The sequence below is a fragment of the Grammomys surdaster genome, unplaced genomic scaffold (genome assembly GCF_004785775.1).
Source record: "Grammomys surdaster isolate TR1022 unplaced genomic scaffold, NIH_TR_1.0 358, whole genome shotgun sequence".
Lineage (NCBI taxonomy): Eukaryota > Metazoa > Chordata > Mammalia > Rodentia > Muridae > Grammomys > Grammomys surdaster.
The window spans coordinates 16423-38715 of record NW_021604777.1 but is presented as its reverse complement, the minus strand read 5'-3'; the positions used below and the strand labels follow the sequence as shown (position 1 = coordinate 38715).

The 22293-nt window shown below is 35.8% G+C and overlaps 1 protein-coding gene across 3 annotated transcripts in view; it reads left to right on the top strand.

Annotated features, from left to right (window-relative positions):
* The window catches only part of Fgd4 (FYVE, RhoGEF and PH domain containing 4), a 155936-nt gene extending 137420 nt beyond the window's left edge, over nt 1-18516 (top strand). For all 3 annotated transcript variants that reach the window (XM_028779645.1, XM_028779648.1, XM_028779646.1), the window contains exons 12-17: nt 7575-7605; nt 7989-8081; nt 9283-9408; nt 12677-12817; nt 16617-16757; nt 17850-18516. In XM_028779645.1, the coding sequence (XP_028635478.1) occupies nt 7575-7605; nt 7989-8081; nt 9283-9408; nt 12677-12817; nt 16617-16757; nt 17850-18107 (790 nt within the window). In that variant the 3' untranslated portion in view covers nt 18108-18516. The remainder of the gene's footprint in view (nt 1-7574; nt 7606-7988; nt 8082-9282; nt 9409-12676; nt 12818-16616; nt 16758-17849) is intronic.
* Nucleotides 18517-22293: the final 3777 nt, after the last annotated feature.

Below are 22293 nucleotides of genomic sequence, written 5' to 3'. Positions count from 1 at the left end.
CCTCTCCCTCTCCCTCTCCCTCTCTGCCATACACACTCGCTCTAGATTTTTTAAACTAAAAGAAAAAACACAAAAATTTTTTTAAAAACCCACAAAATTGGAAACTATAATATATAAGCAAAAGACCAGTATGGCGAAAAAAAAAAAAGCAAAAAACCAAGTGGTATGAAGATGACAGTCTATAAGAGTATCATTGAATTCACTTTGTAGTGGCCATCTTCTGCTGGGCATGGGGCCTGCCCTTGGGTGTGGCTAATCTCCCTAATGAGAGTTCATTGGAGAAAACAGTATTTCCTTTGCAAGTGAATGTAAAGGGAGGCAGCTTATTGCTTCTTTCTTCTGTCTCTAGAATAAGAAGCTCACTTTTCTGCCTGCATCACCTCAGTAGCATCGTGTTAGTAACATCCATACTTACACCTGCTGGAAGGAGGACTTGGTCCCAGCTCACCTAGGGTGCAAACAAACAAACCACTATTTGATATCCCCAATTAAATGCCTCAGTTTAAAGTTCTAACTTAATTCAGAGTTCACTCAAAGAGATTTTCCAGGTTTGATATAAGCTTCTTACAAGGTAGAGGAAGTGCAACTTTAGTTGGCAAAAAGGAATTTTAATACAGTCAAGCAAATTTCCCCCTAAGGAGAATTATTAAATTTCACAGTCCATTCATCTGTAAAACCCCCTCTCTGCATAATTTAAAACATTTGATGTTCTCCTTAATTTGTAATAGGTTAGGTATGGTATTGGCTGAGCCAAATAGAAAGAGGCGAGCAGAATCATTTATCAAAAAAGAAGAAACGTTAAGTAGCTTCCCCAAGACTGTTCAAACATCTTTACCTTTTATTTTGTTTATTCAATCATAAACAACAGAAGATTTGGGGTTGTTGTTGGGTTTTCAAAACATGAACACTCTATGTACATCACTCCCACTGTTCCATCTACTGTCAAGCTCCTCATTTGTCCCATGTCCTCAAATTCATGGTCTCCTTAATGTTATTGTTACATGTGTATACATATGTGTACATCTATATGTGACTATGACCATTTAGGATTGGACAACTGTTTTTTTTTTGCTTTTATACCATTTTAGTTACATGCAAGTATTAAGGTCAGTTCTAGGTTGAGGGACTAGCTAGCAATACAACAGATGGAAATAGTCAAGGAACAAGCAAGACAATAAACACAAATAGTCAAAGAAAAAGCAAGACATTAAACACAATTATGTGAACACTTCTGTGATAACTGTTTCTAAGGGCTTATCAGGATGACCAAAATATCTGAGCCAACTTACCTGTCCTAACCCAAAGTCATTTTCATGTCTGAAGCCTACTTCCTTGTTCTAGCCTAAAATTTAGATTCCTGTCTGTAAAAGCCTTGTAGATCTTCACTTGTCCATATTGGTGTTTCAACTGCTATTGTCATTATGCTGATCTTGTTCAGGCAACCATATTGTTGAAATGTCCTGGGTGTGTTACCCCTGCCATGCTTAGGGGACACTTAGATATTAATAGTTGTCTTTGCCCTTGCATCCTACAATCTTTCTATCCTTCTTCCAGAATTTTTCTTGAGTCTTGGTGTAATGGTCTCATTGCAGATATATCTTTTGGAATTGAACACCCCATAGTTTTTAATCTGCATTTTGACTAGATATAGATTTCTGTAATAGTCTCTATACTGTTTTCTCCAATGGACTCTCACTAGGGATATTAGCCACACCCAAGGGCAGGCCCCACGCCCAGCAGAAAAACGTAGCTGCTCTAGTGAGGAGTGAGAGCTATAGTTTCATAAAAATAAATATTTCGAATACAATGAGAGATTATATTTATTATGGAAAATAACAGTACCAGGTTCTCCTCTCCAGTCTATGACCTTTCCAGCCATGGTTAGCTTTACAGTACTAGGCATGTGTTTCCTTCTATTGAGTGAGTCTTAAATGGCTTTGTTGATTACCCCAAACCTCTATTGTGCCACTATCAATCTTTTGCCAGCTTGCTTTTATTATAGTGCACAGGCTTTACTAGGTAGATCTATTATTTGCTTTTCTCCCTTGGCAGCTTGGCATAGCACTTTCAGATACTAAGAAAGCTAGTCTTTACACAGGAAACTTTCAGGTCACATCTAGCTCAATTCTAACAAAGTTCTATGTTCAAAGTATGTTATCTTCAGCTTTCAGTTCTGGAAGTAAACTAAAGTCAAAAGCAGTAGCCCATGTTGTTTGGGGACCCAAATATTCCTCCAAACAACTCAACAGGAAATTTTCAATGACTAGCATTGGGTTTTTATTAGATAGTATGTAAGTCTTGGGAACATTATCCACCGATTTTATATAAATCAAATATATATGTATATGCATACATGTATACATATGCATATATATGCATGTATATATATACATATACATATACATATACATATACATATACATATACATATATATATATACACATAAATGTTTTTGTAGGCTTATATAATAATGTAACTCCAGGTCTTTTCAAACATACTTAGTGTTATTTACCCTTCCTCCCTTCATCTCCCTCTATTACCTTTTCTTCCTCCCTCACCAGTTAAAGTCCCCTCCCTTTTTTTACTTCCCCCTTTACAATATCTGTGTCTCAGTATCCCTACCCTACAGTCCCTTTTAATTTTCCCAGTTCCTGCAGCTACATCATATTATATATTCACATCTGATGATTCAGAACTAGGATCCACAAATAAGAAAGGATGCGGGATGTTTGTCTTTTTAGGTCTGAGTTCATATTTTCCACCTCCAGTTGTTCACCTGCAAATATCAAGATTTTTTTTACAGCTAAATAGTATTCCACTGTGTATATTAACACATTTCTGTTATCCATTTGTCAGGTCAAGGACATTTAAGTAGTTTCCATTTTCTAGCTGTTGTAAGAAAGCAGCAGTGAATATGACTCATCCTGTATCTGTGACATAGGATACTGTGTCTTGGATACCTACCAAGGAGTGGTATGGCCAGGCTTCATGGTAGATCTACTCTAGCATTCTGAGAATTCTCCAAACTACTTTCCATAGTAACATAGCCAATTTACACTCACATCAGCAGTGAGCAAGGTTCTCCTTTCCCTGTAACCTTACAAGTATTTGTTGATTTCTTGATTTTCATCCATTCTGACTAGGGCAAGATGAAATCTTGGTTGTTTTCATTTGTATTCCCTAATTTCTAAAATTGTTCAACACTTTTCGAAATATTTCTTAAGCTATTTTGTATTTTCTTTTGAAAACTAAATTCAGATCCACAGCCCATTTTTAAGTTAGTTATTTGTCTTTGTATTGTTTGCTCTTTAAATTCTTAAAGTATTCTAAATATTAACCTTTAGTCAGATGTATACCTAGCAAAAACTTTGTCCCATTTTATGAGCCTCCTCTTCATGCAATTGATTTTTTTCTTAAGAGTGCAAAAGCATTTTAGTTTAATGAGATCTAATTGACCAACTATTGACTTTAGTTCCTGAGCAAATGCCCACAGTCCTTTCCTATACTTCTGTGGTTCCCAACCTTCCTAATGTGCAATCCTTTAATACACTTACTCATATTGTGGTGACCCACAACCATAAAATTATTCTGTTGCTATTTTATAACTGTAATTTTGCTACTGTTATGAATTTTAATGTAAATATCTGATATGTAGAATATCTGATATGTCCAAAGGGGTTGTGACCCACAGGTTGAGAGAATATTGTAGGGTACTACCTATGTTTTCTTCTAGCACTTTTAGTGTTTAAGGTTTAACATTTAGGTCTTTGATCCATTTGAAGTTAATTTTTGTGAAAGGTAGTTGATAAGGTCTAATTTCAATCTTCCTCTAGTGGACATCCAGTTTTCCCAGCACCACTTGTTGCAGATGCTGCCTTTTCTTCAATGTGTATTTTCGGCATCTTTGACAAACATGAGAGCTTAATAATCAACACTCATTTAGATCTTCTATTTTGTTATATTGATCTGCATAGTTTTTCCAGTACCTTGATGATTTCATTATTACACTTTTGTAATGTATCTTGAACTCTGGAACCGCAATTTCTCCAATGTTGTTCATTTTAGCACATGGTCAATGTGGTAATAACAAGTCTTTTGTGGGTCTCTATGAATGTAAGGATTTAGTGTCCATTTCTGTGGAGAATGTTGTAGATATTTTGATTAGGTTTATATTGAATCTATAAATTCCTTTTAATGGGATAGTCATTTCACAATATTAGTTCTACCATGAAAATAAGAAGACTTTCCATCTTCTAGTGTATTCTTCTGTCACTTTTTGGAGAGATTTAAAGTTTTCATTGTAAAGATTTCTAACTCCTTATTCATGAGTGTGATCGGTTGAGTTATTATTGTTGGTTTGGTTTGGGTTGGTTTGGGTTTTTTTATTTTTAACTTGTTTTTTAAGGCTACTGCTATTGGAGCATAAGTTTGTAATTGATATATAGAGAAGGTTACAAGGTGTTTTTTTTAACTTAATTTTATATCCTGCCATTTTGTTGAGATCTTTGATTGTTGCAAGGAGTTTTCTGGTAGAATTTTTGGGATCTCTTATGTATAATATCATATCATCTGAAAAGAGGGAAAATTTGACTTCCTATCTGTATCTCTTAGATTTTCTTCTCTTGTCTTGCTCCAGCAAGTCCTTCAAGTACTACACTGAAAAGACCTGGAATAGTAGACAATCCTATCTCATTCCACAGTGTAATTCTGGATTGCTTCATGTTTTTCTTCTTTTGGGATACTGTTGGCTGTGCATATGTTTTATATAATCTTTACTATATTAATGGATGTTCCCTCCAGTCCTACTCCATCTAGGACTTTTACTATGAGGGCTTGTTGGGTTTTGTCAAATGCCTTTTCTGCCTCTATTAAGATGATCATATGATTTTTGCCTAGGAACCTATTTATGTTATGTATTACATTTATTGACTTGTGCATATTGGAACCATCTCTGCATTTCTAGGATAAAACAAACTTGAGCATAATGGATGATCTTGATAAATGTCTACATTGAGGCTACTTGTATCTATGTTCATTAGTAATATTGATCTGTAGTTTGGATTTTCATTTCATCTTTACTTAGTTTTCCTTTGTTTGGGGGTTTTTGTTATTGTTTTGGGTTTGTTTGTTTGTTTTGTTTTGTGGTAGGTTTTTTTGTTTTTTTTGTTTTTTTTGTTTTTTGCTTTTTTAGAGTAATATTGCTTCATTGAACAAGTTTCAAAGTGATCCTTCAATTTATATTGTTTTATATAATTTTAAAATATAGTTATTCTCTGAAAATCTGGTAGTATTCTACTGTAAATCCACCTGGGCCTGGGCTTTGTTTTTAATTAAAAGGGTGTTATTACTATTGCTACTACTACTACTGCTACTACTAATATTACCTATTATATTACCGTTACAATCTCTTCTTTTGTTGTGGATCTGTTTAGATTTTTACTTCTTTTTGGTTTAACTTTGGTATTTGACAAATCAATAAATTCATTCATTTCCTTCAAACTTTCCAACTTAATGGAATACAGGTTTTTAAAGTATTCCCTTATCTGAATTATTTTGGTCTATTAGACTGTTGTAACATTTCTCTGTTCTTTTCTGATTCTTATATCTTCTCCAAGAACAAGCTCTTAGAATCAATATTCTTTGTATTATTTTCTCTGTTTCTATTTCATTATTTTTGCTTTACATTTTATTATTTCTTTCTATCTACTGAGTTTGGGTTTGTTTTGTTCTTCCAAATTCTTTGAGTTGCATCAATGGATCATTTATCTGTATTTTTTTTCAATGTATGATTATAGACTTCCCTGTTTGAAATGCATTTATGTGAGTCCCAGAAGCTTTGTTTTCATTTTGATTTAGTTCCAGAGCACAACTGATTGTAATTAAGCTGCTGATGATCTCTGACTCCCCAGCCAGAATGTTACAGATCTTTTAAGCTTGAAAACCACAGACATCTGTGCCAAATTACAGTCACATTTTTCTACCAATCAGGATTTAGGGATGAGGGACTTCCTTAGGAACATGTCTTTGTGATACACTTTTCCTGTTATCATTGGCTGCGTTATTCAACTGTGGCAGGGTGACTTGCCTAGCATTCATGTTTCAACTTGCCAATCAGGGTGTCTATTACCCAGGGAGGCCTTGGGAATTTAAATTTTATTTGACCCCTATTCAAAATGGAAGTTTTATTCAAATGGCTTCAGTTTGGTTCCTTCTTACATTTCTTGGTTTGTTCTTTGATCAATTAATCATTTAGTAGTAAGATTTTTTATTTCCATTAGTTTGTATACTTTTTAGAGTTTTGTTGGCTGTTGATTTTAAGTTTTATTGGATGATGGTCAAATTTGGGATACATGGGGGTTATTTCATTTTTTTCTGTATTTGTTAAGGTTTGTTTTGTATTCTAGCATATGGTCTATTTCAGAGAAGCTTCCATGTGCTGGTGAATAGAATCTGTATTCTTTGATGTTTAGGTGGAATATTCTGTAGATATCTGTTAGGTCCATTCAAAGTAAGATGCCATTTGATCCTGAGGTTTCTCTGTCCAGATGACATGTTTACTGGAGAAAGTGAAGTGTTGAGATCAACTACTATCATTGAGTTTGTGTAATAGTAGGTTCTTTGTGGAATTGGGTTCACCAGAGGTTGACATATATGTTTAATCTTATAATCTTATCCTGATGAATTATTTCCTTGATTAGAATGAAGTGCCCTTCTTCGACTCTTCTGATTAGTTTTAGTTTGATTTTATTTGTCATATATTGGGTTGACAACACCTGCTTGATTCCAGATTTCATTTGCTTGGAATACTTTTTTCTATTTTAAGGTGGTTCCTATCTTTAAAGATAGAAAGGTCTCTTATAAACAACAGAAAAAATGGACTTTGTTTCTTAACACATTCAGCTAACCTAGTCTTTTGGTTGGAAAGTTGAGACCACAACTGTTTAGAGTTACTATTGAAAGATGTGTGTGACTTTTCTCCTCTGAGCAGGTGCCGCCCCCCGCCCCCCCCCCCCCAGTATCCCCTCACCCTGGCACTTCAATTCTCTGCAGCACTATGTGCTTCCTCCCCAGAGGAAGCCAGTCAAGGCAGCCCAGCTAGGAGAACATATCCCATGTACAGGCAGCAGTTTTTGTGATAGCCTCTGCTCCTGTTGTTTGGGACCCATATGAAGGCCAAGCTACACATCTCCTATATGTGCGCAGGGACAAGGATAATTTTTAAGATTATAAGAATAATCATAATCTTTCCTGAGATTAGATGTTAATGGTTTTTAATTGTCATATATTTTTTAAATTATAATGTCTTTGATCTTCTAATATGTCAAACACACAGAATCATCTGGTAGATACAACTAGACAGTGGTTGTTAAGTCATGGTTTTCTATCAAATTGTATGGGTACCAAAGTTAAACAGCAGTCTGATCCTGTATTAAGAAGAACTACAGTCTCTTTAATTATTTCCAAAGTACTCCTGTATTCTCTAGGAATCCAGAGTGACATTAAATCATGCTTTCATTTGCAAGTTGTAATTCTTAATATTCTCTTCACTCATTTTAGCTTTGTTTTCTTTTAGTTCTGAGCAAGACAAAGAAGAATGGATCAAGGTACCTCTTTTATTTTATTTTTGGTTTTTTGCCTCTGTGCATAAGAAATGTATTCATTGGGGCCTGGAGAGATAACTGGGCTTAGTTTCCAGGACTTACATGGCAGCTCCAAATTATCTATAACTCCAGTTCCAAGGATGCAATGTCTTCTCACCTCTGTAGACACCAGACATACACGTGTTGTAAAATACATATGGCAGGCAAAACATTCATAAAATAATTTTTTAAAAAATGAATATATACATATTTAGATTTCTTAAATATATAAGAAGTTCACTTAACTTTAAAGATAATTCTCATTATAGTTAGTTATGTAATAAAGCGTATCTATTAATGTGTGTATGATACTACAGTGTATGTTTTTAATTTAATTTACATTTTAGGCCCTTCAAGAGAGTATTGATGCTTTTCATCAAAGACATGAAACCTTCAGAAATGCTATTGCAAAGGAAAATGACATTCCCCTAGAAGTTTCTGTAAGTTCTTAACTTTAAGATCTTTCATTTCTTGTGTTTTCAAAAGTGCTATCTAGTCATTTCATTAATGAACCTTTTCCCTTACAATCCCAAAGTAAGTTGTTAAGAAATAATGTCCCCCCAAACAGGTATTAAATTAACAGTCTGGCAAGCCAAGGATGGGTAAGATTCTGCACAGAGCTTTACCAACCTAAGACAGAAATGCATTCCTTTTGATAATGCATATTCCATGATGGGTAAGGAAGGAATTCTTGTCAGAACAACCTAAAACAGGCTCAGTCTTGTTAATGAAATAAAAAAGGGGGAGAGGCAGAGAGCCTTTGGGGCTGCTTGGCAAGAATCTGATATGAGCCAAAGACAAGGAAGTAGGCTTCAGGCAGGAATCTGACATTAGGCTAGAACAGAGAAGTAATTTCAGACAGGAATCTAAATATTAGGCTAGTACAAAGAAGTAATTTCAGACAGGAATCTAAATTTTAGGCTAGAACAAGGAAGTAGGCTTCAGACATGAAAATAACTTTGGGTTAGGACAGGGAAGTTGGCTCAGATATTTTGGTCATCCTGATAAGCCCTTAGAAACAGTTATCACAGGAGTGTTCACATAATTGGGTCTAATGCCTTGCTTTTTCTTTGACTATTTGTGTTTATTGTCTTGCTTGTTCCTTGACTATTTCCATCTGTTGTATCGCTAGACCCTCAACCTAGAACTGACCTTAATACTTGCATGTAATTAAAATGGTATAAAACCATAAAGGAGGAGGGGGGATGGGATAGGGGATTCTAGGAAGGGGAAATGGGGAAAGCAGATTACATCTCTATTGTAACTAAATAAGATACCCAATAAAAAATTTAAAAAAAAGAAATAATGTCATTCTCTCTTAAGTGTCTAGAAGTGCTTTGAAATTTTTATGTCCTTTCCTAGATCTTGAGTATCAGAACATGGTTTGAACAATAGTGGTAATATGCTATTAAAAGGAATGATAGACTGGGCAGTGGTGGCTCATGCCTTTAATCCTAGCACTTGGGAGGCAAAGGCAGGCAGATCTCTGTGAGTTCAAGGCCGTCTGGTCTACAGAGTGAGTTCCAGGGCAGCCAGGACTATACAGAGAAACCCTGTCTCAAAAAAAACAACAACATCAACAACAACAGAAAAGGAATAATTTTTTGTTATATTAAAAGTTATCCTGTCTTTCCCATTTAGACAGCTGAGCTAGGAAAACGAGCCCCAAGATGGATACGTGATAACGAAGTGACCATGTGCATGAAGTGCAAAGAGTCCTTCAATGCACTGACCAGAAGGCGGCATCACTGTCGGGCATGTGGACATGTGAGTGAGGCATCTTCATTGTCACAGTTGTTAGTAATGGTATATCAGGGAAATAAAATCATCAACCTAGAAACAAAGAAACCATTAACAATCACTTAGTTGGGAAGTGTGTTAGGAGCTAACTGTATACAAAATACTGTGCCATCCCATGAAGAAAATGAATATGGTCAACAAAATAACTCCTGGCTTCATGGAGATTATATTGTAAAGAAGAATAGATGAGAATTCAAATAAGTATGTATGAAATAAGAAAGAATCAGAAAGTTGAATTGGAGAGTATTAGTAATAGAAGAAATCAGACCAAATTTAATTAGAGAAAAGAAGACCTATATGAGCGAGGAATATTTGCTTAGATGTCTAAAAGGAAGAAATGTCTTCATCTTAGCAGGTGAATCAAGAGGAGCTTTGCACACCTCCCTTCAGTAGGACAGCCCTTATCCCTGAGTGAAATTGCTAGGAAATCCTGTGGCTGGACATGGTAATTTAAAAAAAAAATGTGGCAGGGATGTAATTAGAGTGTTAATAGTCAAAGAAGCCAATGTGTTTGAAAAGGCAAGAGATGGAAACTGCGGTACAGGTGAAAGTTACAGGTTTTGCAGGGCAGGGCAAAGTCTTCTCGTTGAACAGAAGGGAGAAAAACAGGTGCAAGTATGATAAGTGAATTGGATGGGATTTTACTGTTTGGGCATGTTAGTAGTGAGAAGTGTGGGTGTTTAAGGTCCGTGTTATATTTTTATTGAGTTGGACAGAATGGTCAGTTGAAAGTAAAGGAGATAGGGATGTGTATGTGAGAGAAAGCGGAGAGAAAGTGGAAGTTACACTGGCACAGGTGGACTTATTACCCTTTGGAAATTTTTTGTTAGAAATCCAGACAGACATCAGGCAGCTTAACAGCGCTGATTTTTTTTTCCATCCCAGAATTCAGCAATGAAGGCCAGAGAAGGTAGAGGATGAGGTTCATGAAGAATAGGTGTAATGAAAACACAAAGGAGAATTGTAGATGCCTGCCATAGGTAAATAAGGGAAGTCATGACTGAATATTGGAAACAAAGATTTCTGTAGTCCAATGCCTCATGGTAATGGACAGCTGGGAGCAAGTTGGAAAAATGAGGCATGTTGGGGATTGAAGAACAGGTATTCCAGGTTGGTACTGAGTCCCTGGTGATGATACATTTGTTCAGTGGGTGACCCTAAAAGCAAAAAGCTAGAGTAGGCTGCCTAAGAATGGCACTAGCAGCAGACACCTAAAAAGTCTGAGTCAATAAGGTAGTTATGTGAATGCTAAAACACCAGGCACTGGAGTGGGCTAATTATATGTTCTATCACATTAGATCACAGATGCTATCATTTTGAGTACTCTCAAGCCCACTGCTTGAGATGCTACTGGGACGTTGGTAGGCCTGGGAAAATAAGCAGAAACCCTGAGGCAGAAATTGAGGCACAATGGGGTTAATTCTGTCTCTGAGATGAGGATGGGTAATGTGGTCCCAGCTACCTCCTCTGGTGACATGGCAGCCTATCAGGCAGCTCAAGTCTTAACTTCTTCTTTATACTTAAAGTTTCCTGCTTTTCTTTTCCTGACATTGAGATTAAATGTAGTGAGGCAGTTTGTAATCAAACTTAAATAATAAGAAAAACAACTATCTCAGGATAAACTGTTTAAACTGATATTTGGGGTTGTTTATGCAGGTACTGGCATACTTGAACTTTGATCAACAGATAAAAAGTATTTGTATATAGATTATCAAACACGATATTATTTGAAAATAAAATAGTTGAATTGAGTTCACAAATACATGTATGTCTACCACTAAACCTCCAAAGTAATTTTGTTGTGATCATGAGAAAAACGTGGTACATATCAAGGTTGGGTAGAAATTGAACCCAAGGCTTTGAACAGCAGGTCTGTGTTCTACCACTGAGCCACACCGTTAGCCTTTGACCATTGTTTTTATGTATTTCAATTGCTAGGAATCTACTACATAAAGCCCACACATTTTTAAGTGAACTTTATCTACTATAAATATGAGGGAAAAGTACTTTCCTAAGCAAGAAAATAATTACTTAAACCTAAAAAATTTCTAGACAGTGGTAATAATTTGAAAAGCACCATTTACTCATATGCATTTGCGTTATGCTCATCTACTCATTGATATTCTGTAGCTGTTGTGTGTGGTGAACAAAATATTCCATAACAATCTCCTGTAGAGCTTTATAGGAGATGGACAAGTAATATACAAGTCTATAGTTAAAAGCTTCACCATAGTCAGGCTCTGTTCTAAACACTGAAGGAACCTTCTTCCAGAAAGAAGAAGGAAACATGAGACTTCAAGGACTGTAAGAGGTGTAAGAAGAAAGGAACTTGGCATTTTGGGGATATAGGAAGTCAGTGCCATTGAAGATAGGCCAATCATATGTAATATATATTGATAATATAATATATACTATAACTAGAAGTTTTTTTCTTTAACTAAAAACTAAGGAAAGACTGAAGAATTGGTTTTTGCTTGTTTGTTTTGGTTTGTCTTTTTTTTTTTGGTTGGTTTGGTATTTTTAAGACAAAGTCTTACTGTCTAGCCCTTACTGTCTTGAAATTCTCTTCTCTCTATGCAGACTGGACTGGCTTTGAACTCACAAAAATCTTCCTGCCTCTGCCTCTACTCATTATGTGCTGGGACTAAAAGCATGCACCACCATGCGCTGTTTTAGACTGATGGATTTTTAAGTATAAGAGGAACATACCAAACTCATATCTTAAGGCTTGTAGCCTAGACTTGGAAAATAGGTTCTTGTAGAATGTTAGAATAGAGCCTAAGGATGTGGACAGGACCACTCAGGCTTTGAGAGTCCAAACGTGAGGGCTAACTTATACTTTAAAAAAAGATTGAAGACCTTTAGAAATTAAAGTCAACAGGACATAATATGCTGCATCTATGAAGGTATGGAAGTAGTCATCAGAAATTACCTGCATACTGTTATTATGGCTGTGCTATTTTCTCTGAGATGTGGAACCGTGAGAGGAGGTGAATGGTACAGTACATCCAGGGCAAAGGTCCTTTAGAGGTCAAAGTACTGCTCAGATTGCTACAGACATTATTAAAATACTCGGATGTATTCAATATCTTTTGAAATGTTCTTAGGCTAACAAAAATATAACTTTTGTATTTAACCTTCTCTTATATGTATAAATGAATATTTCCTAAATCTAATTGTCTTAATTATTCTTAACCCTAATTATTCATTTTGAATGTCCTTTTTAAAATTAAAGGTGGTTTGTTGGAAATGTTCTGACTACAAAGCTCAACTTGAGTATGACGGTGGAAGATGGAACAAGGTTTGTAAAGACTGTTACCAGATAATAAGTGGATTCACAGACAGCGAAGAAAAGAAAAGAAGGGGCATTTTAGAGGTAAAAATAGTGAACTCTTCATGTTCTTAGATGACAAACTCTCTTAGTCATAAAGATGCAAATAATGTGTCTTACTTGGTTTTGCATTCACGCTCAGGGTAACCGTGAGCAGGAGACATTCTTTTATTCTAGTTTGTTGACCTTTGACTCCTGCCTGCTGATATAGAAAGGCGGGATGTACAAATTATTGCTTGGTTTGTTTGGGGTTTTTTATAGGAAAGCTTTCAATTTCATCACATTAATGTTGAAAACACTGCATAAAAATTTCAAATTTAGATAAAGTACTGTTTTATTTCCTAAAACATTAATTCAGTTTACTGTGTTAAGAGAGCTAGTTTTTATGATTATGTAATAGCCAGGGAGAACAGTTTCATGTCAAAGCACATCTCAAGCAAATCTGACTCATAATTTAGAGTTAGTTCAGGCTCAGCCACCAAGGAACTCAAAAGTAGCTTATACCTAAAATGGATTTACATTGAAAGCCATGTGTTGTTAAAATAAGGTAATTTGTATAAGGCCTTGTGGTAGTAAGGTCAAGATCACCTACAAATAGGATACCATTTTTTTGCATCCAAAGTCATAAATATACTTAGTTTATTAATAATGTTGAAAAATCAATAATTGTGTACTGAGCAGTTACAAGCAAATATACAAAAGTCATTTATTAGCTGAGAAAGGCTCTTAAATTTCAATATCCATTTGAGGTTAAATTAAAAGCCCACAAACCAAAATTGTACTTCCAAATTCTCCTCGGATGTAGTCATTCCTTGTATTACAGCCTGGATGAGGCTTTCGTGGTAGGAGGAATGGGGAGAGATGCTCCACTGGATTCTAGAACCACAACCTCAAGGCTTTCATAGAAACAGCTGATCAGTGTGACAAAGTACAATGAGTCTGACACTGTAGTTTGTAAAGAGAAGTTTCAGGCTGCATAGATAAAATAAAAAAATCTTTAGCTTTTTGGAAACCCTTATGCTTGAGGGAAAATCATGAATTTGATTAATTCATGTAATCACATAAAAATGTAGCATCTGTAAGTAGAAAATAAATGTGCTCATGTACACATAGAGTGTGTCTGAGCCCTTACCTTATACCAGTTAGTGTACTATGCACTCTAAAACAGTAGTCAAGCTTTTTGTAAACAGATTGATGAAAACCTTTTTATAAGCCAAGAGGCCAAAACAAGGATTTTACAGAGGTATTTTAAGGGAAAAAACATTTTTATTGACAAAACTTAAAGTATTTAACTCAATGCATTTGTAAATTTTTTCCATTTTTTGTGGTGTTTATGTATGTGTTTGTATGTTCTTGCCTGGTATGGGCACACATGTTTTGAGGTATATAGGCACATGTGTGTTTATGCATAGGTACCCATGACTGATATCAGGAATTATCCTCAATTGCTGTTCCACCTTACTCACTGAGGCAGGGCCTGTCAAAAAAATCCAGAACTCATAACTATGATATGGCTAGTCTTGGTGGCCAGCTTGCTCATAGGAATCTTCTACCTCTGCCTTCCAAGGCTGGAATCATGGGCAGGTCACCATGCCCACCGTGCATCCATGTGTGTTTGTGGGACTGGAACTCCGGTCTTCACATATGCAGGGCAAACACTTAACTAGTAAGCCATCCCCGAACCTGTAAGGTTCTTTTTGTCCTTTCAAACTGTTGTGCTACTGTTCAAATTTTTTAAGGAAAAAAACTTTTCAAAATGTAATATCGTTTAGTATGTGAATTTTTATAATATGGATTGGTTATTAAGAACTAAACTTTTTGAGGGAGGGTGGTGTCTTGTTAAGTGTTTGGTATCACCAAGATGGTTATAAACCTTCATCTGTTAAAAGTGTTAAAAGCTTATAGGATATACAAAGACCAGTGGTAACCTGGAGCTGACTTGCAGATTGTCATCTGGTTGCTGCTTCTTAAACTACCTTGGACCACACCTTGATTATATCCCAAACCACCACTTATCCATGAAAACCAAACATCATTCACTTGGGTTCTCTCAGGCTGGCTTCTCTAGAGCAGTGGTTCTCAACCTTTGTAATGCTGCATGTGACTCTTTAATAGAATTCCTCATGTTGTGGTGACCCCCAACCATAAAATTATTTTCATTTCTACTTCTTAACTGTGATTTTGCTACTGTTATGACTCATAATGTAAATGTCTGTGTTTTTCTATAGTCTTAGGTGACCCCTGTGAAAGGGTCATTTGACACCCTAACGGCTCATGCCCCACAGGTTGAGAACCACTGCTCTAGAGGAACAGAACTGGCAGAATGAATGTATATGACACAGTACAAGCTGGGTAGTCCAACAAGGTCCATCAGTATTTGGAAGAGGCTGAGAGAACCTGATAGCTATTCAGTTCAGTACCTCATACACCAATCTGGCACTAAAGGCCTACACAATTCTTGGAAAGTTGCTGATCTTCAGCACAGGTTGGAAGCCAAGCAGCTAGATTCTAGAGTCAGTAAGAAATGGCAACAGCAGCAACAATGGGGAAGATGTCTTCACCAGCAAGAAGTGAAGCACTGCTTTCTCTCTGGGTCTTAGTGGTCTGAGCCGCTGCCAATCTGTCTCAGTTAATACTAGATCCGTTTGGGTTAACAGTCAAGATTAACTACCACAAGTACCATAAAGCGTTATATTGCTTTGAAAGTCTCCATTGTTGTTTTGTTGTTGGTTTTTATTCTTGTTGTTGCTGCTGTTGTCTTGAGACAGTGTCTCACAAAGCCTAAGCTGTTCTTGACTTTAGCCAAAGGTGACCCTGAGCCTTTTCCCTTCACCTCTCAAGCACTGGAGTATAGGCATGCAGCTCCATGCCTGATTTGTGTTTTGTAGTTTGAAGAGTTTGAGAAGAAATTGTTACCTTCTGCCAGTGACTTATATTTTTACTGCTAGATCCATAGTATATAAAACTCTACATGTTTAAATTTTATTTTTAATTTTATAAATACAAATCAGATGGGATTTGTTTGCTTTCTTCATGTAAGTGCCCATATTGTGGCCTTGATTTGGACTCTGACCTTTTATAGAACTGTTTGCTGGCTACTAGTGTGAGCCTATATTAGTTGGCACAAAGTAAGGCCATACTGTTATCTCCCTTACATCCTGTGGACAAAACTGAGGTGGCACTACCCTACATAGGAAAAGAAGCAAAACAGTATACTTCTAGTAAAGCATCTTAGCTAAACGTTTCTGTTTCCCACTATCCAGTACTTAATATATTAGTAAGCGCAGCAGAAAGCTAAGTTGCTTTTCAAAAGTTTGCTCTAATGAGACTCTTGTACTCGCCTTAGCACTGAAGGTGACTGACGGCCACACCTTGCCTTTCTCACTGTATATCCTTACATTATCAGAACATTAGCACCATAAGCTGAGTATATTGACTCATGTAGACTGAGTTCAAATTCTACTACATCAAATTCTAAATATGTATTCTTTGGGAATCTGATTAAAAACTCTGAGCTTTAGAAACAATGAAAGCACTTCACTTGTCAATGTTGGTGTGAATAAGACACATCTCAAGCAAAAATGAAATCCGTATGGTAAACAATCAATAAATGTTGACTATTTAAGTATAAAGTCTAGTAATTTAGAATTAAAGACGACCTCAAAATATTTTCATATTTCATCCTGATAAAGAAAAACTATTAAATGCAAACATACCTTTTTAAAAGGCAACCAAAGAAGACATGCTATATACACATACTGTACTTTATAAATACTTCCCTTAAGGCATGTTTCATCCCCATTTGATTCATTTGTTTATTCTTTTTCTCCATTATATTTTCTAGATTGAATCAGCAGAAGTATCAGGAAATAGTGAGGTGTGCAGTTTTCTCCAGTACATGGAAAAATCAAAACCTTGGCAGAAAATATGGTGTGTGATCCCCAAGCAAGACCCCCTTGTGCTGTACATGTATGGTGCTCCTCAGGTAACTAAGCCATGTATATTTGAATGGGATGGCCAGGACAAAGTGTGTGTGGAAACCAACCCTCAGGAGAACAAAGAGCTCAGGCAGTGTCACTGTGTTCTATCTAATCTTAAAATAAGGAAGCGTTGATTTTGTTGATTTAAATCAATAGTTCTTCTTATAGTTGCTTATCATACATTTGAGAAGTCATTATCCCTGTTCATCTCTTATTCTTCTTTAGTAGATGTGAGAAAAGGCAAGTTGAATAAGGACCATAGGCGTGAGTAAGATGAAGCAAAGGGAGGTAAAGAGGGAGCAAGCCGCTTGTAAAGAGTAGACATAGTCATTTTGTGCTTGGTTTTATTTGTTGATAGTGCTAGAGACATAAGGACAAAGTAGTTGAAAGGAAAGAGCCTACATAAATCCTGGGGTAATAATCATCAGTAACAAGTTTTTGTGACCCATATGCACACTTAAGCTAGACACGTGGAGTCAGCTCTAATGATGGTTTACTTCTAATATAAGCCGGAACCTGGTATGTAGATTGGTTTGCTTTGAAAGCAAATAACACTTGAACCAATCATATATTTATGCACTTTAGAAACAATGTATTAAATTTGTCAGATTTTAGCCTCATCCTACATCAAGAACTAGAAAAAAATCATTTTTAGAAAATCCCTAAAAATGTCAAGGTATACTATTCTACTTTGGTGTTTTTTCTGACAATAATTAAGATGAATGAATCATTAAAGAAAATATGATTTTTAATCCTTAGTAATACTTGCTGGCTTTAAACATTGAGATTGCTGTTACTCGCCCTCCATCTTGGCTCTTCACTAAGTGGAGAACTGCATGGTCTTTGAATGAGCTTCCCACAGGAGCAAGCTTTGCACCAGTGTGATTTCACTCATCTGGGTGTCAGCTCTACTTCCTTCATTTTCTTCAGCCAACACCATTGTTGACTCCATAGACAGACACTAAAATCAACCTTTGTCCAAAGAGAGTTCATCAGTGAGGATCTGTGAGACAGAGGTCAGGAGAGAATTTGTAGGAGCAAGGACCACATATACCTATGTAATAATATGTCTTATATGTACAATGTCCTTTCCTTAGGATGTCAGAGCCCAGGCGACCATACCCCTCCTGGGCTACATTGTGGATGACATGCCTAAGAGTGCAGATCTGCCACACAGTTTCAAACTGACCCAGTCCAAGTCTGTGCACAGCTTTGCTGCAGACAGTGAGGAACTAAAACAGAAATGGCTGAAAATCATCCTTCTAGCTGTCACAGGTGAGACACCAGATGGCCCAACTGAGCATCTAGCCACCTTGAACAATCTCCCTGGACCGAAGAAAAAGTCAGAATGCTAAACTTCAGCAGCTGCCAGTATGGAGTCTCCAGTAACACATAGCTCAAGACATCCCCAGCTCTCCCTCCTCGTCTCTTAGCACTTTGCATTGAGAAATATGGTTTCATAAACACATCTTTTGGGGACTGCTTTCATATGTTTATATATAGTAAAATCAGTGTGCAGAGTCATTCTTCTGTTAAAGTTCTGAAATAATGTGGAAAGTGGAACCTTTTTTGATAAGCTATTCCTTAACTGTGTATGTTTGCCTTGAGAGAGGGGAAAAATGTTAATTGAATCACTACATGGTTATAATGGGCCTTTCATTTAAGAACTCCTTCAGTGTCTTGTTCACATGTAGGACTTGTACCAGTGTGAAAGATATACCTCCGTGTAACCAAAATAGATCTATGGTATAAAAAAAAAGTACAGGGACAGTTTAGAGTATTGTATGAACTTGTTTAGTTTGTAAGTCTCATGCTTTGTAGTTACTGTTCTTATACAACACAAAAAATTATAAGTTCTTGATGTTGATACTTTTTGACTTAATCTATTACTTGTTTTGTAGAATTATTCCTAATAATAAAATATCTAAAATATGAATCAATTTGCCTGTATATAATATTGAAAATAAGTATAAGTATGTCAGCTTTTCTCTTCAGCTTTAGTTTTGTTTTCATTCTGGTTAATTTTTTAAATACAAAACCTACTCTATTTCTAAACTTATCAGTGTTCAAAACTTAAGAAAAATTGGTAATTTATGTTGAACTGATTAGAATCTAAGTGTATTCATATTTTTATAGTAAAAAATCAGTAATTTACATGGTGTCAGATATAGTTTTAATTCCAACAGTATTTTTAGTGTACTATGTCTCTTTTGTTCTGTACCTCTTTAAAACAGTGCCTCTCTTAGAAGGTGCTATTAATTCTTATTTAGATAAAAGATGAGAGTTTAGTGAATATTAACTAAACATTATTATTTTTAACTACTCTGATTAGTCTCAACTTAAGTGCACTTTGGTCACAGAGATTTAAAAAAGTATGGATTATTTTACATTTTATAACAACATAATTGTCATAGTAATTTAATGTCAACATAACAAAAACCTTCCTAAAACTTGAACTATATAAGACATCTAACCTTAGAGACTCGGGATATATGGAAGACTTTGATTTCCTGTTTCCTGTTCTCCTTTCCATCTGACTGCTATGGATAGATAACTGAGGACCACATATAATGAACACAAAGTGACTGTGTGAGCTATCCCTTTGTCAGCTACAAAGCAGAGCTCATGCATGTGTCAGCTTATCTGGGAGAAGAGAGTTATTCGTAAAGGAAATTTATGCTTAATCATTCACTAGAAAAGATAGCTGAAACCAGGATTTCAGAATCAATAACGGTAGTTTCCGTGAGATGGGAAGCATTAAAGAAAGTGAAGAATTATTCTCCCCTTTTATCCCATGGACTCTCAGATGAACTATGGTTATCTATTATAAAGTCTGTTAAAGAACAGACTTTATTAGGTTGTGCTTGTGACTAAAATCTTATGTTGAATTGACTGTTTAACTTAATACTTTCCTCATATTAGAGGTTTTTTCTTTCTTTTCCATTTTCCAAACATTCTCCAAACTTTTACTGTACTGTTTACTAGGAATCCATAAGAATGTCTCTGCTACACACAATCTTTAAGGGCTACACTTGAGATGTAGAGTACAATTTTTCGGAATTTGAGACCACCACATTTATACAGCTCAGGTGGCACAAGAAACGGCTCTTGTTTTTTCTACTCCAGAGGAGCAAGGGAACCAATTAGGTTGCTTTCCTCCATGAAATACCAGACATGACTATTAACATTAAACCATCTATTTAGAATTACTAATAGGTGAAACAAAAAGCTAACTTCTTATTCCCTACTAAATGAGAAAGAAACTGTACACTGTTTCTCTTTTCTAGTTGTCAACATTGATGCTGTGTTTGAGCGGGAGAAAAGGAGCCAGGTGTGCAGGGTACCTGTTGACAAAATTAAACAATAACTATACATCTTACTTTATTTTTCATATTTCAAGAAAATAGAAGCAATAAATATGTAGAATGACTATCAAAATAAGGACAACTTTTGTAAATATGAACAGAATAATGAGTAGGCTAGCTCACTTAGAAGATTTACGTCAGATTATTTTAAAAAAAACTATTTGATCAGCAAGAAGACTACATGTTTGCCCACCAGCAAATTCTTGAATAGAAGGGATGTGGTTAGATATTTAGTGTAGTTTAACTTAGATTATTAAAAGGATACTCATGAAAAGGATGTTAGCATGCTCTTCATGTTCACTCAGTAAGGAATGTGAGTGCCAGAAGAGGATCTTCTGCAGTCACCACCTTTACTTCTCCCCACACTGAGCCAAGCACAAACCGCTTTCCTCGTCTCTCTCAAAATATTTTAGTAAAAAATATTACTTTTTTCTTTTACTAAAAAATTTTTAGTAAAAGAAAAAGGTAATAGAAAAATATTAATTACTTATTAAGAAGTCAACCCTGGGGCTAAGGAGAATTCTCTGCAAGGATGAGAAACAGTTCAGTCAGATTTCCAGAACCCATGTAAAGGCCAGGCAAGCAAGGCCAGCACAAGGTGGAGCCAGGAAGTCTTGGTGAAGGTGCTCTAGCCAGGTAAGCCAAAGCAGTGAGCACAGGACCAGCAAGTAACCTTGCCTCAAGGCATGATGTAAAGAGGCACCAAGGAAGTCACCTGACATCAACCTCAGATCTCTACACATACGCACAATCCCCTAAATATATGTGAACACACATACATGGACAGCGTACATACACATACATATTCAAAGAAACTATTTCAAATAAACTCTAATCCAAGAGGTTGTTAGAATAACTAACCTCTTTTTGAGATAAATGGGGTTTCATGATAAACTGAGCCTGAACATAGTATCAGTTCCTTTCCTGATCAAATACATGTTCCATATGGTTCTTAATTTCTTATTTCCTCTAATTTAGTGCTTTCAAAAGTCATCTTTAAGAAAAGTGTCCTTCCTTCAAACTTAAGAAAATATTTCTTTGGTAAAATTGTTATTCATTTAAAGCATTCCAACTTTCAACTTAATTGTTGCTTTTGTTGGAAGTCTACCATTTGCTAAAGGTGAGATGTGGTACATGCTTTTATCTAAAGATGTATGTGGAGTTGAATAATGAAAATGCCACTAACCACTTTTGTAATAATACCAAGCAATAAATTTCTCCAGGTGTGAGTTTACACCAAAAGTTTAACATGAAAGCCCTAAGCTACAGCATATAGAGAATCAACTTCCTAGAAGTGATATAGTAATCCAAACTGCTGAGCACGGGGGAAAGAAGGGAGGCATTGGTCCATGACTTCAGACATATCAACTGTTTAATTCCTACAAAGGCTATGTATAGTGAAGCAGTTTGTTTTCTCTGCTCTGTTTTATCAGCTGTGTTGTACATTATTGTGAAATGAATTCAACAAAAAGGCTGCCATACTGTCTTCATTGGATTACCTATACCATTTTTTTAATATAGGAACTAATCTTGCAAATGTTCCCTGTGGGATTTTCTAAACAAGAGTATCTGTTGCCATCAGAACTGTTTAAAGCAAACTATAATTCCATGGTACTTCAGGGTTATTGAAGAGCCACTGATGCCTTCTAAAAACCTCTACTTAAAAATACTTCTGGAGTTCATGATTCTGATTTGGGTTTTGTTTTTTTTTTTAGTTTTGTTGTTGTTGCTGTTGTTGTTGTCCTCCTCCTCTTTGTTGAGAGAGAAGGGTTTTCCCTCCTTCAATTATTTTCAGATATCATTTGTTTATTTCTAAAGCTTTAAGTTATTCAGAACGTATTGTCTGTAATGCATTCTTAATCATGATCTCTGTGTGTTATGGCAAATGAGCATGAATAAGAGGAAATCAATTCTCAGAAAGCACAGGTCTTATTTATCTCTGTTGTTGTAAAAGTAGAAGGTAATTTAGCTTTCCTTCATCATATGATGTTCATGTCAATAGATCTAAGATAAGCACATGGTATGTATAATCTAAAATTTGAAAGACTATCTTAGTGTTTTCATTCTTTAATGTTATGATCTTTGAGAATGTATGAATGTAAGAACGGAGGCTAAAGAGTTCCTCTTGTTAAAGTTACATTCACATCTGTAGTGAACCCTGTCACCTCTTCATTAG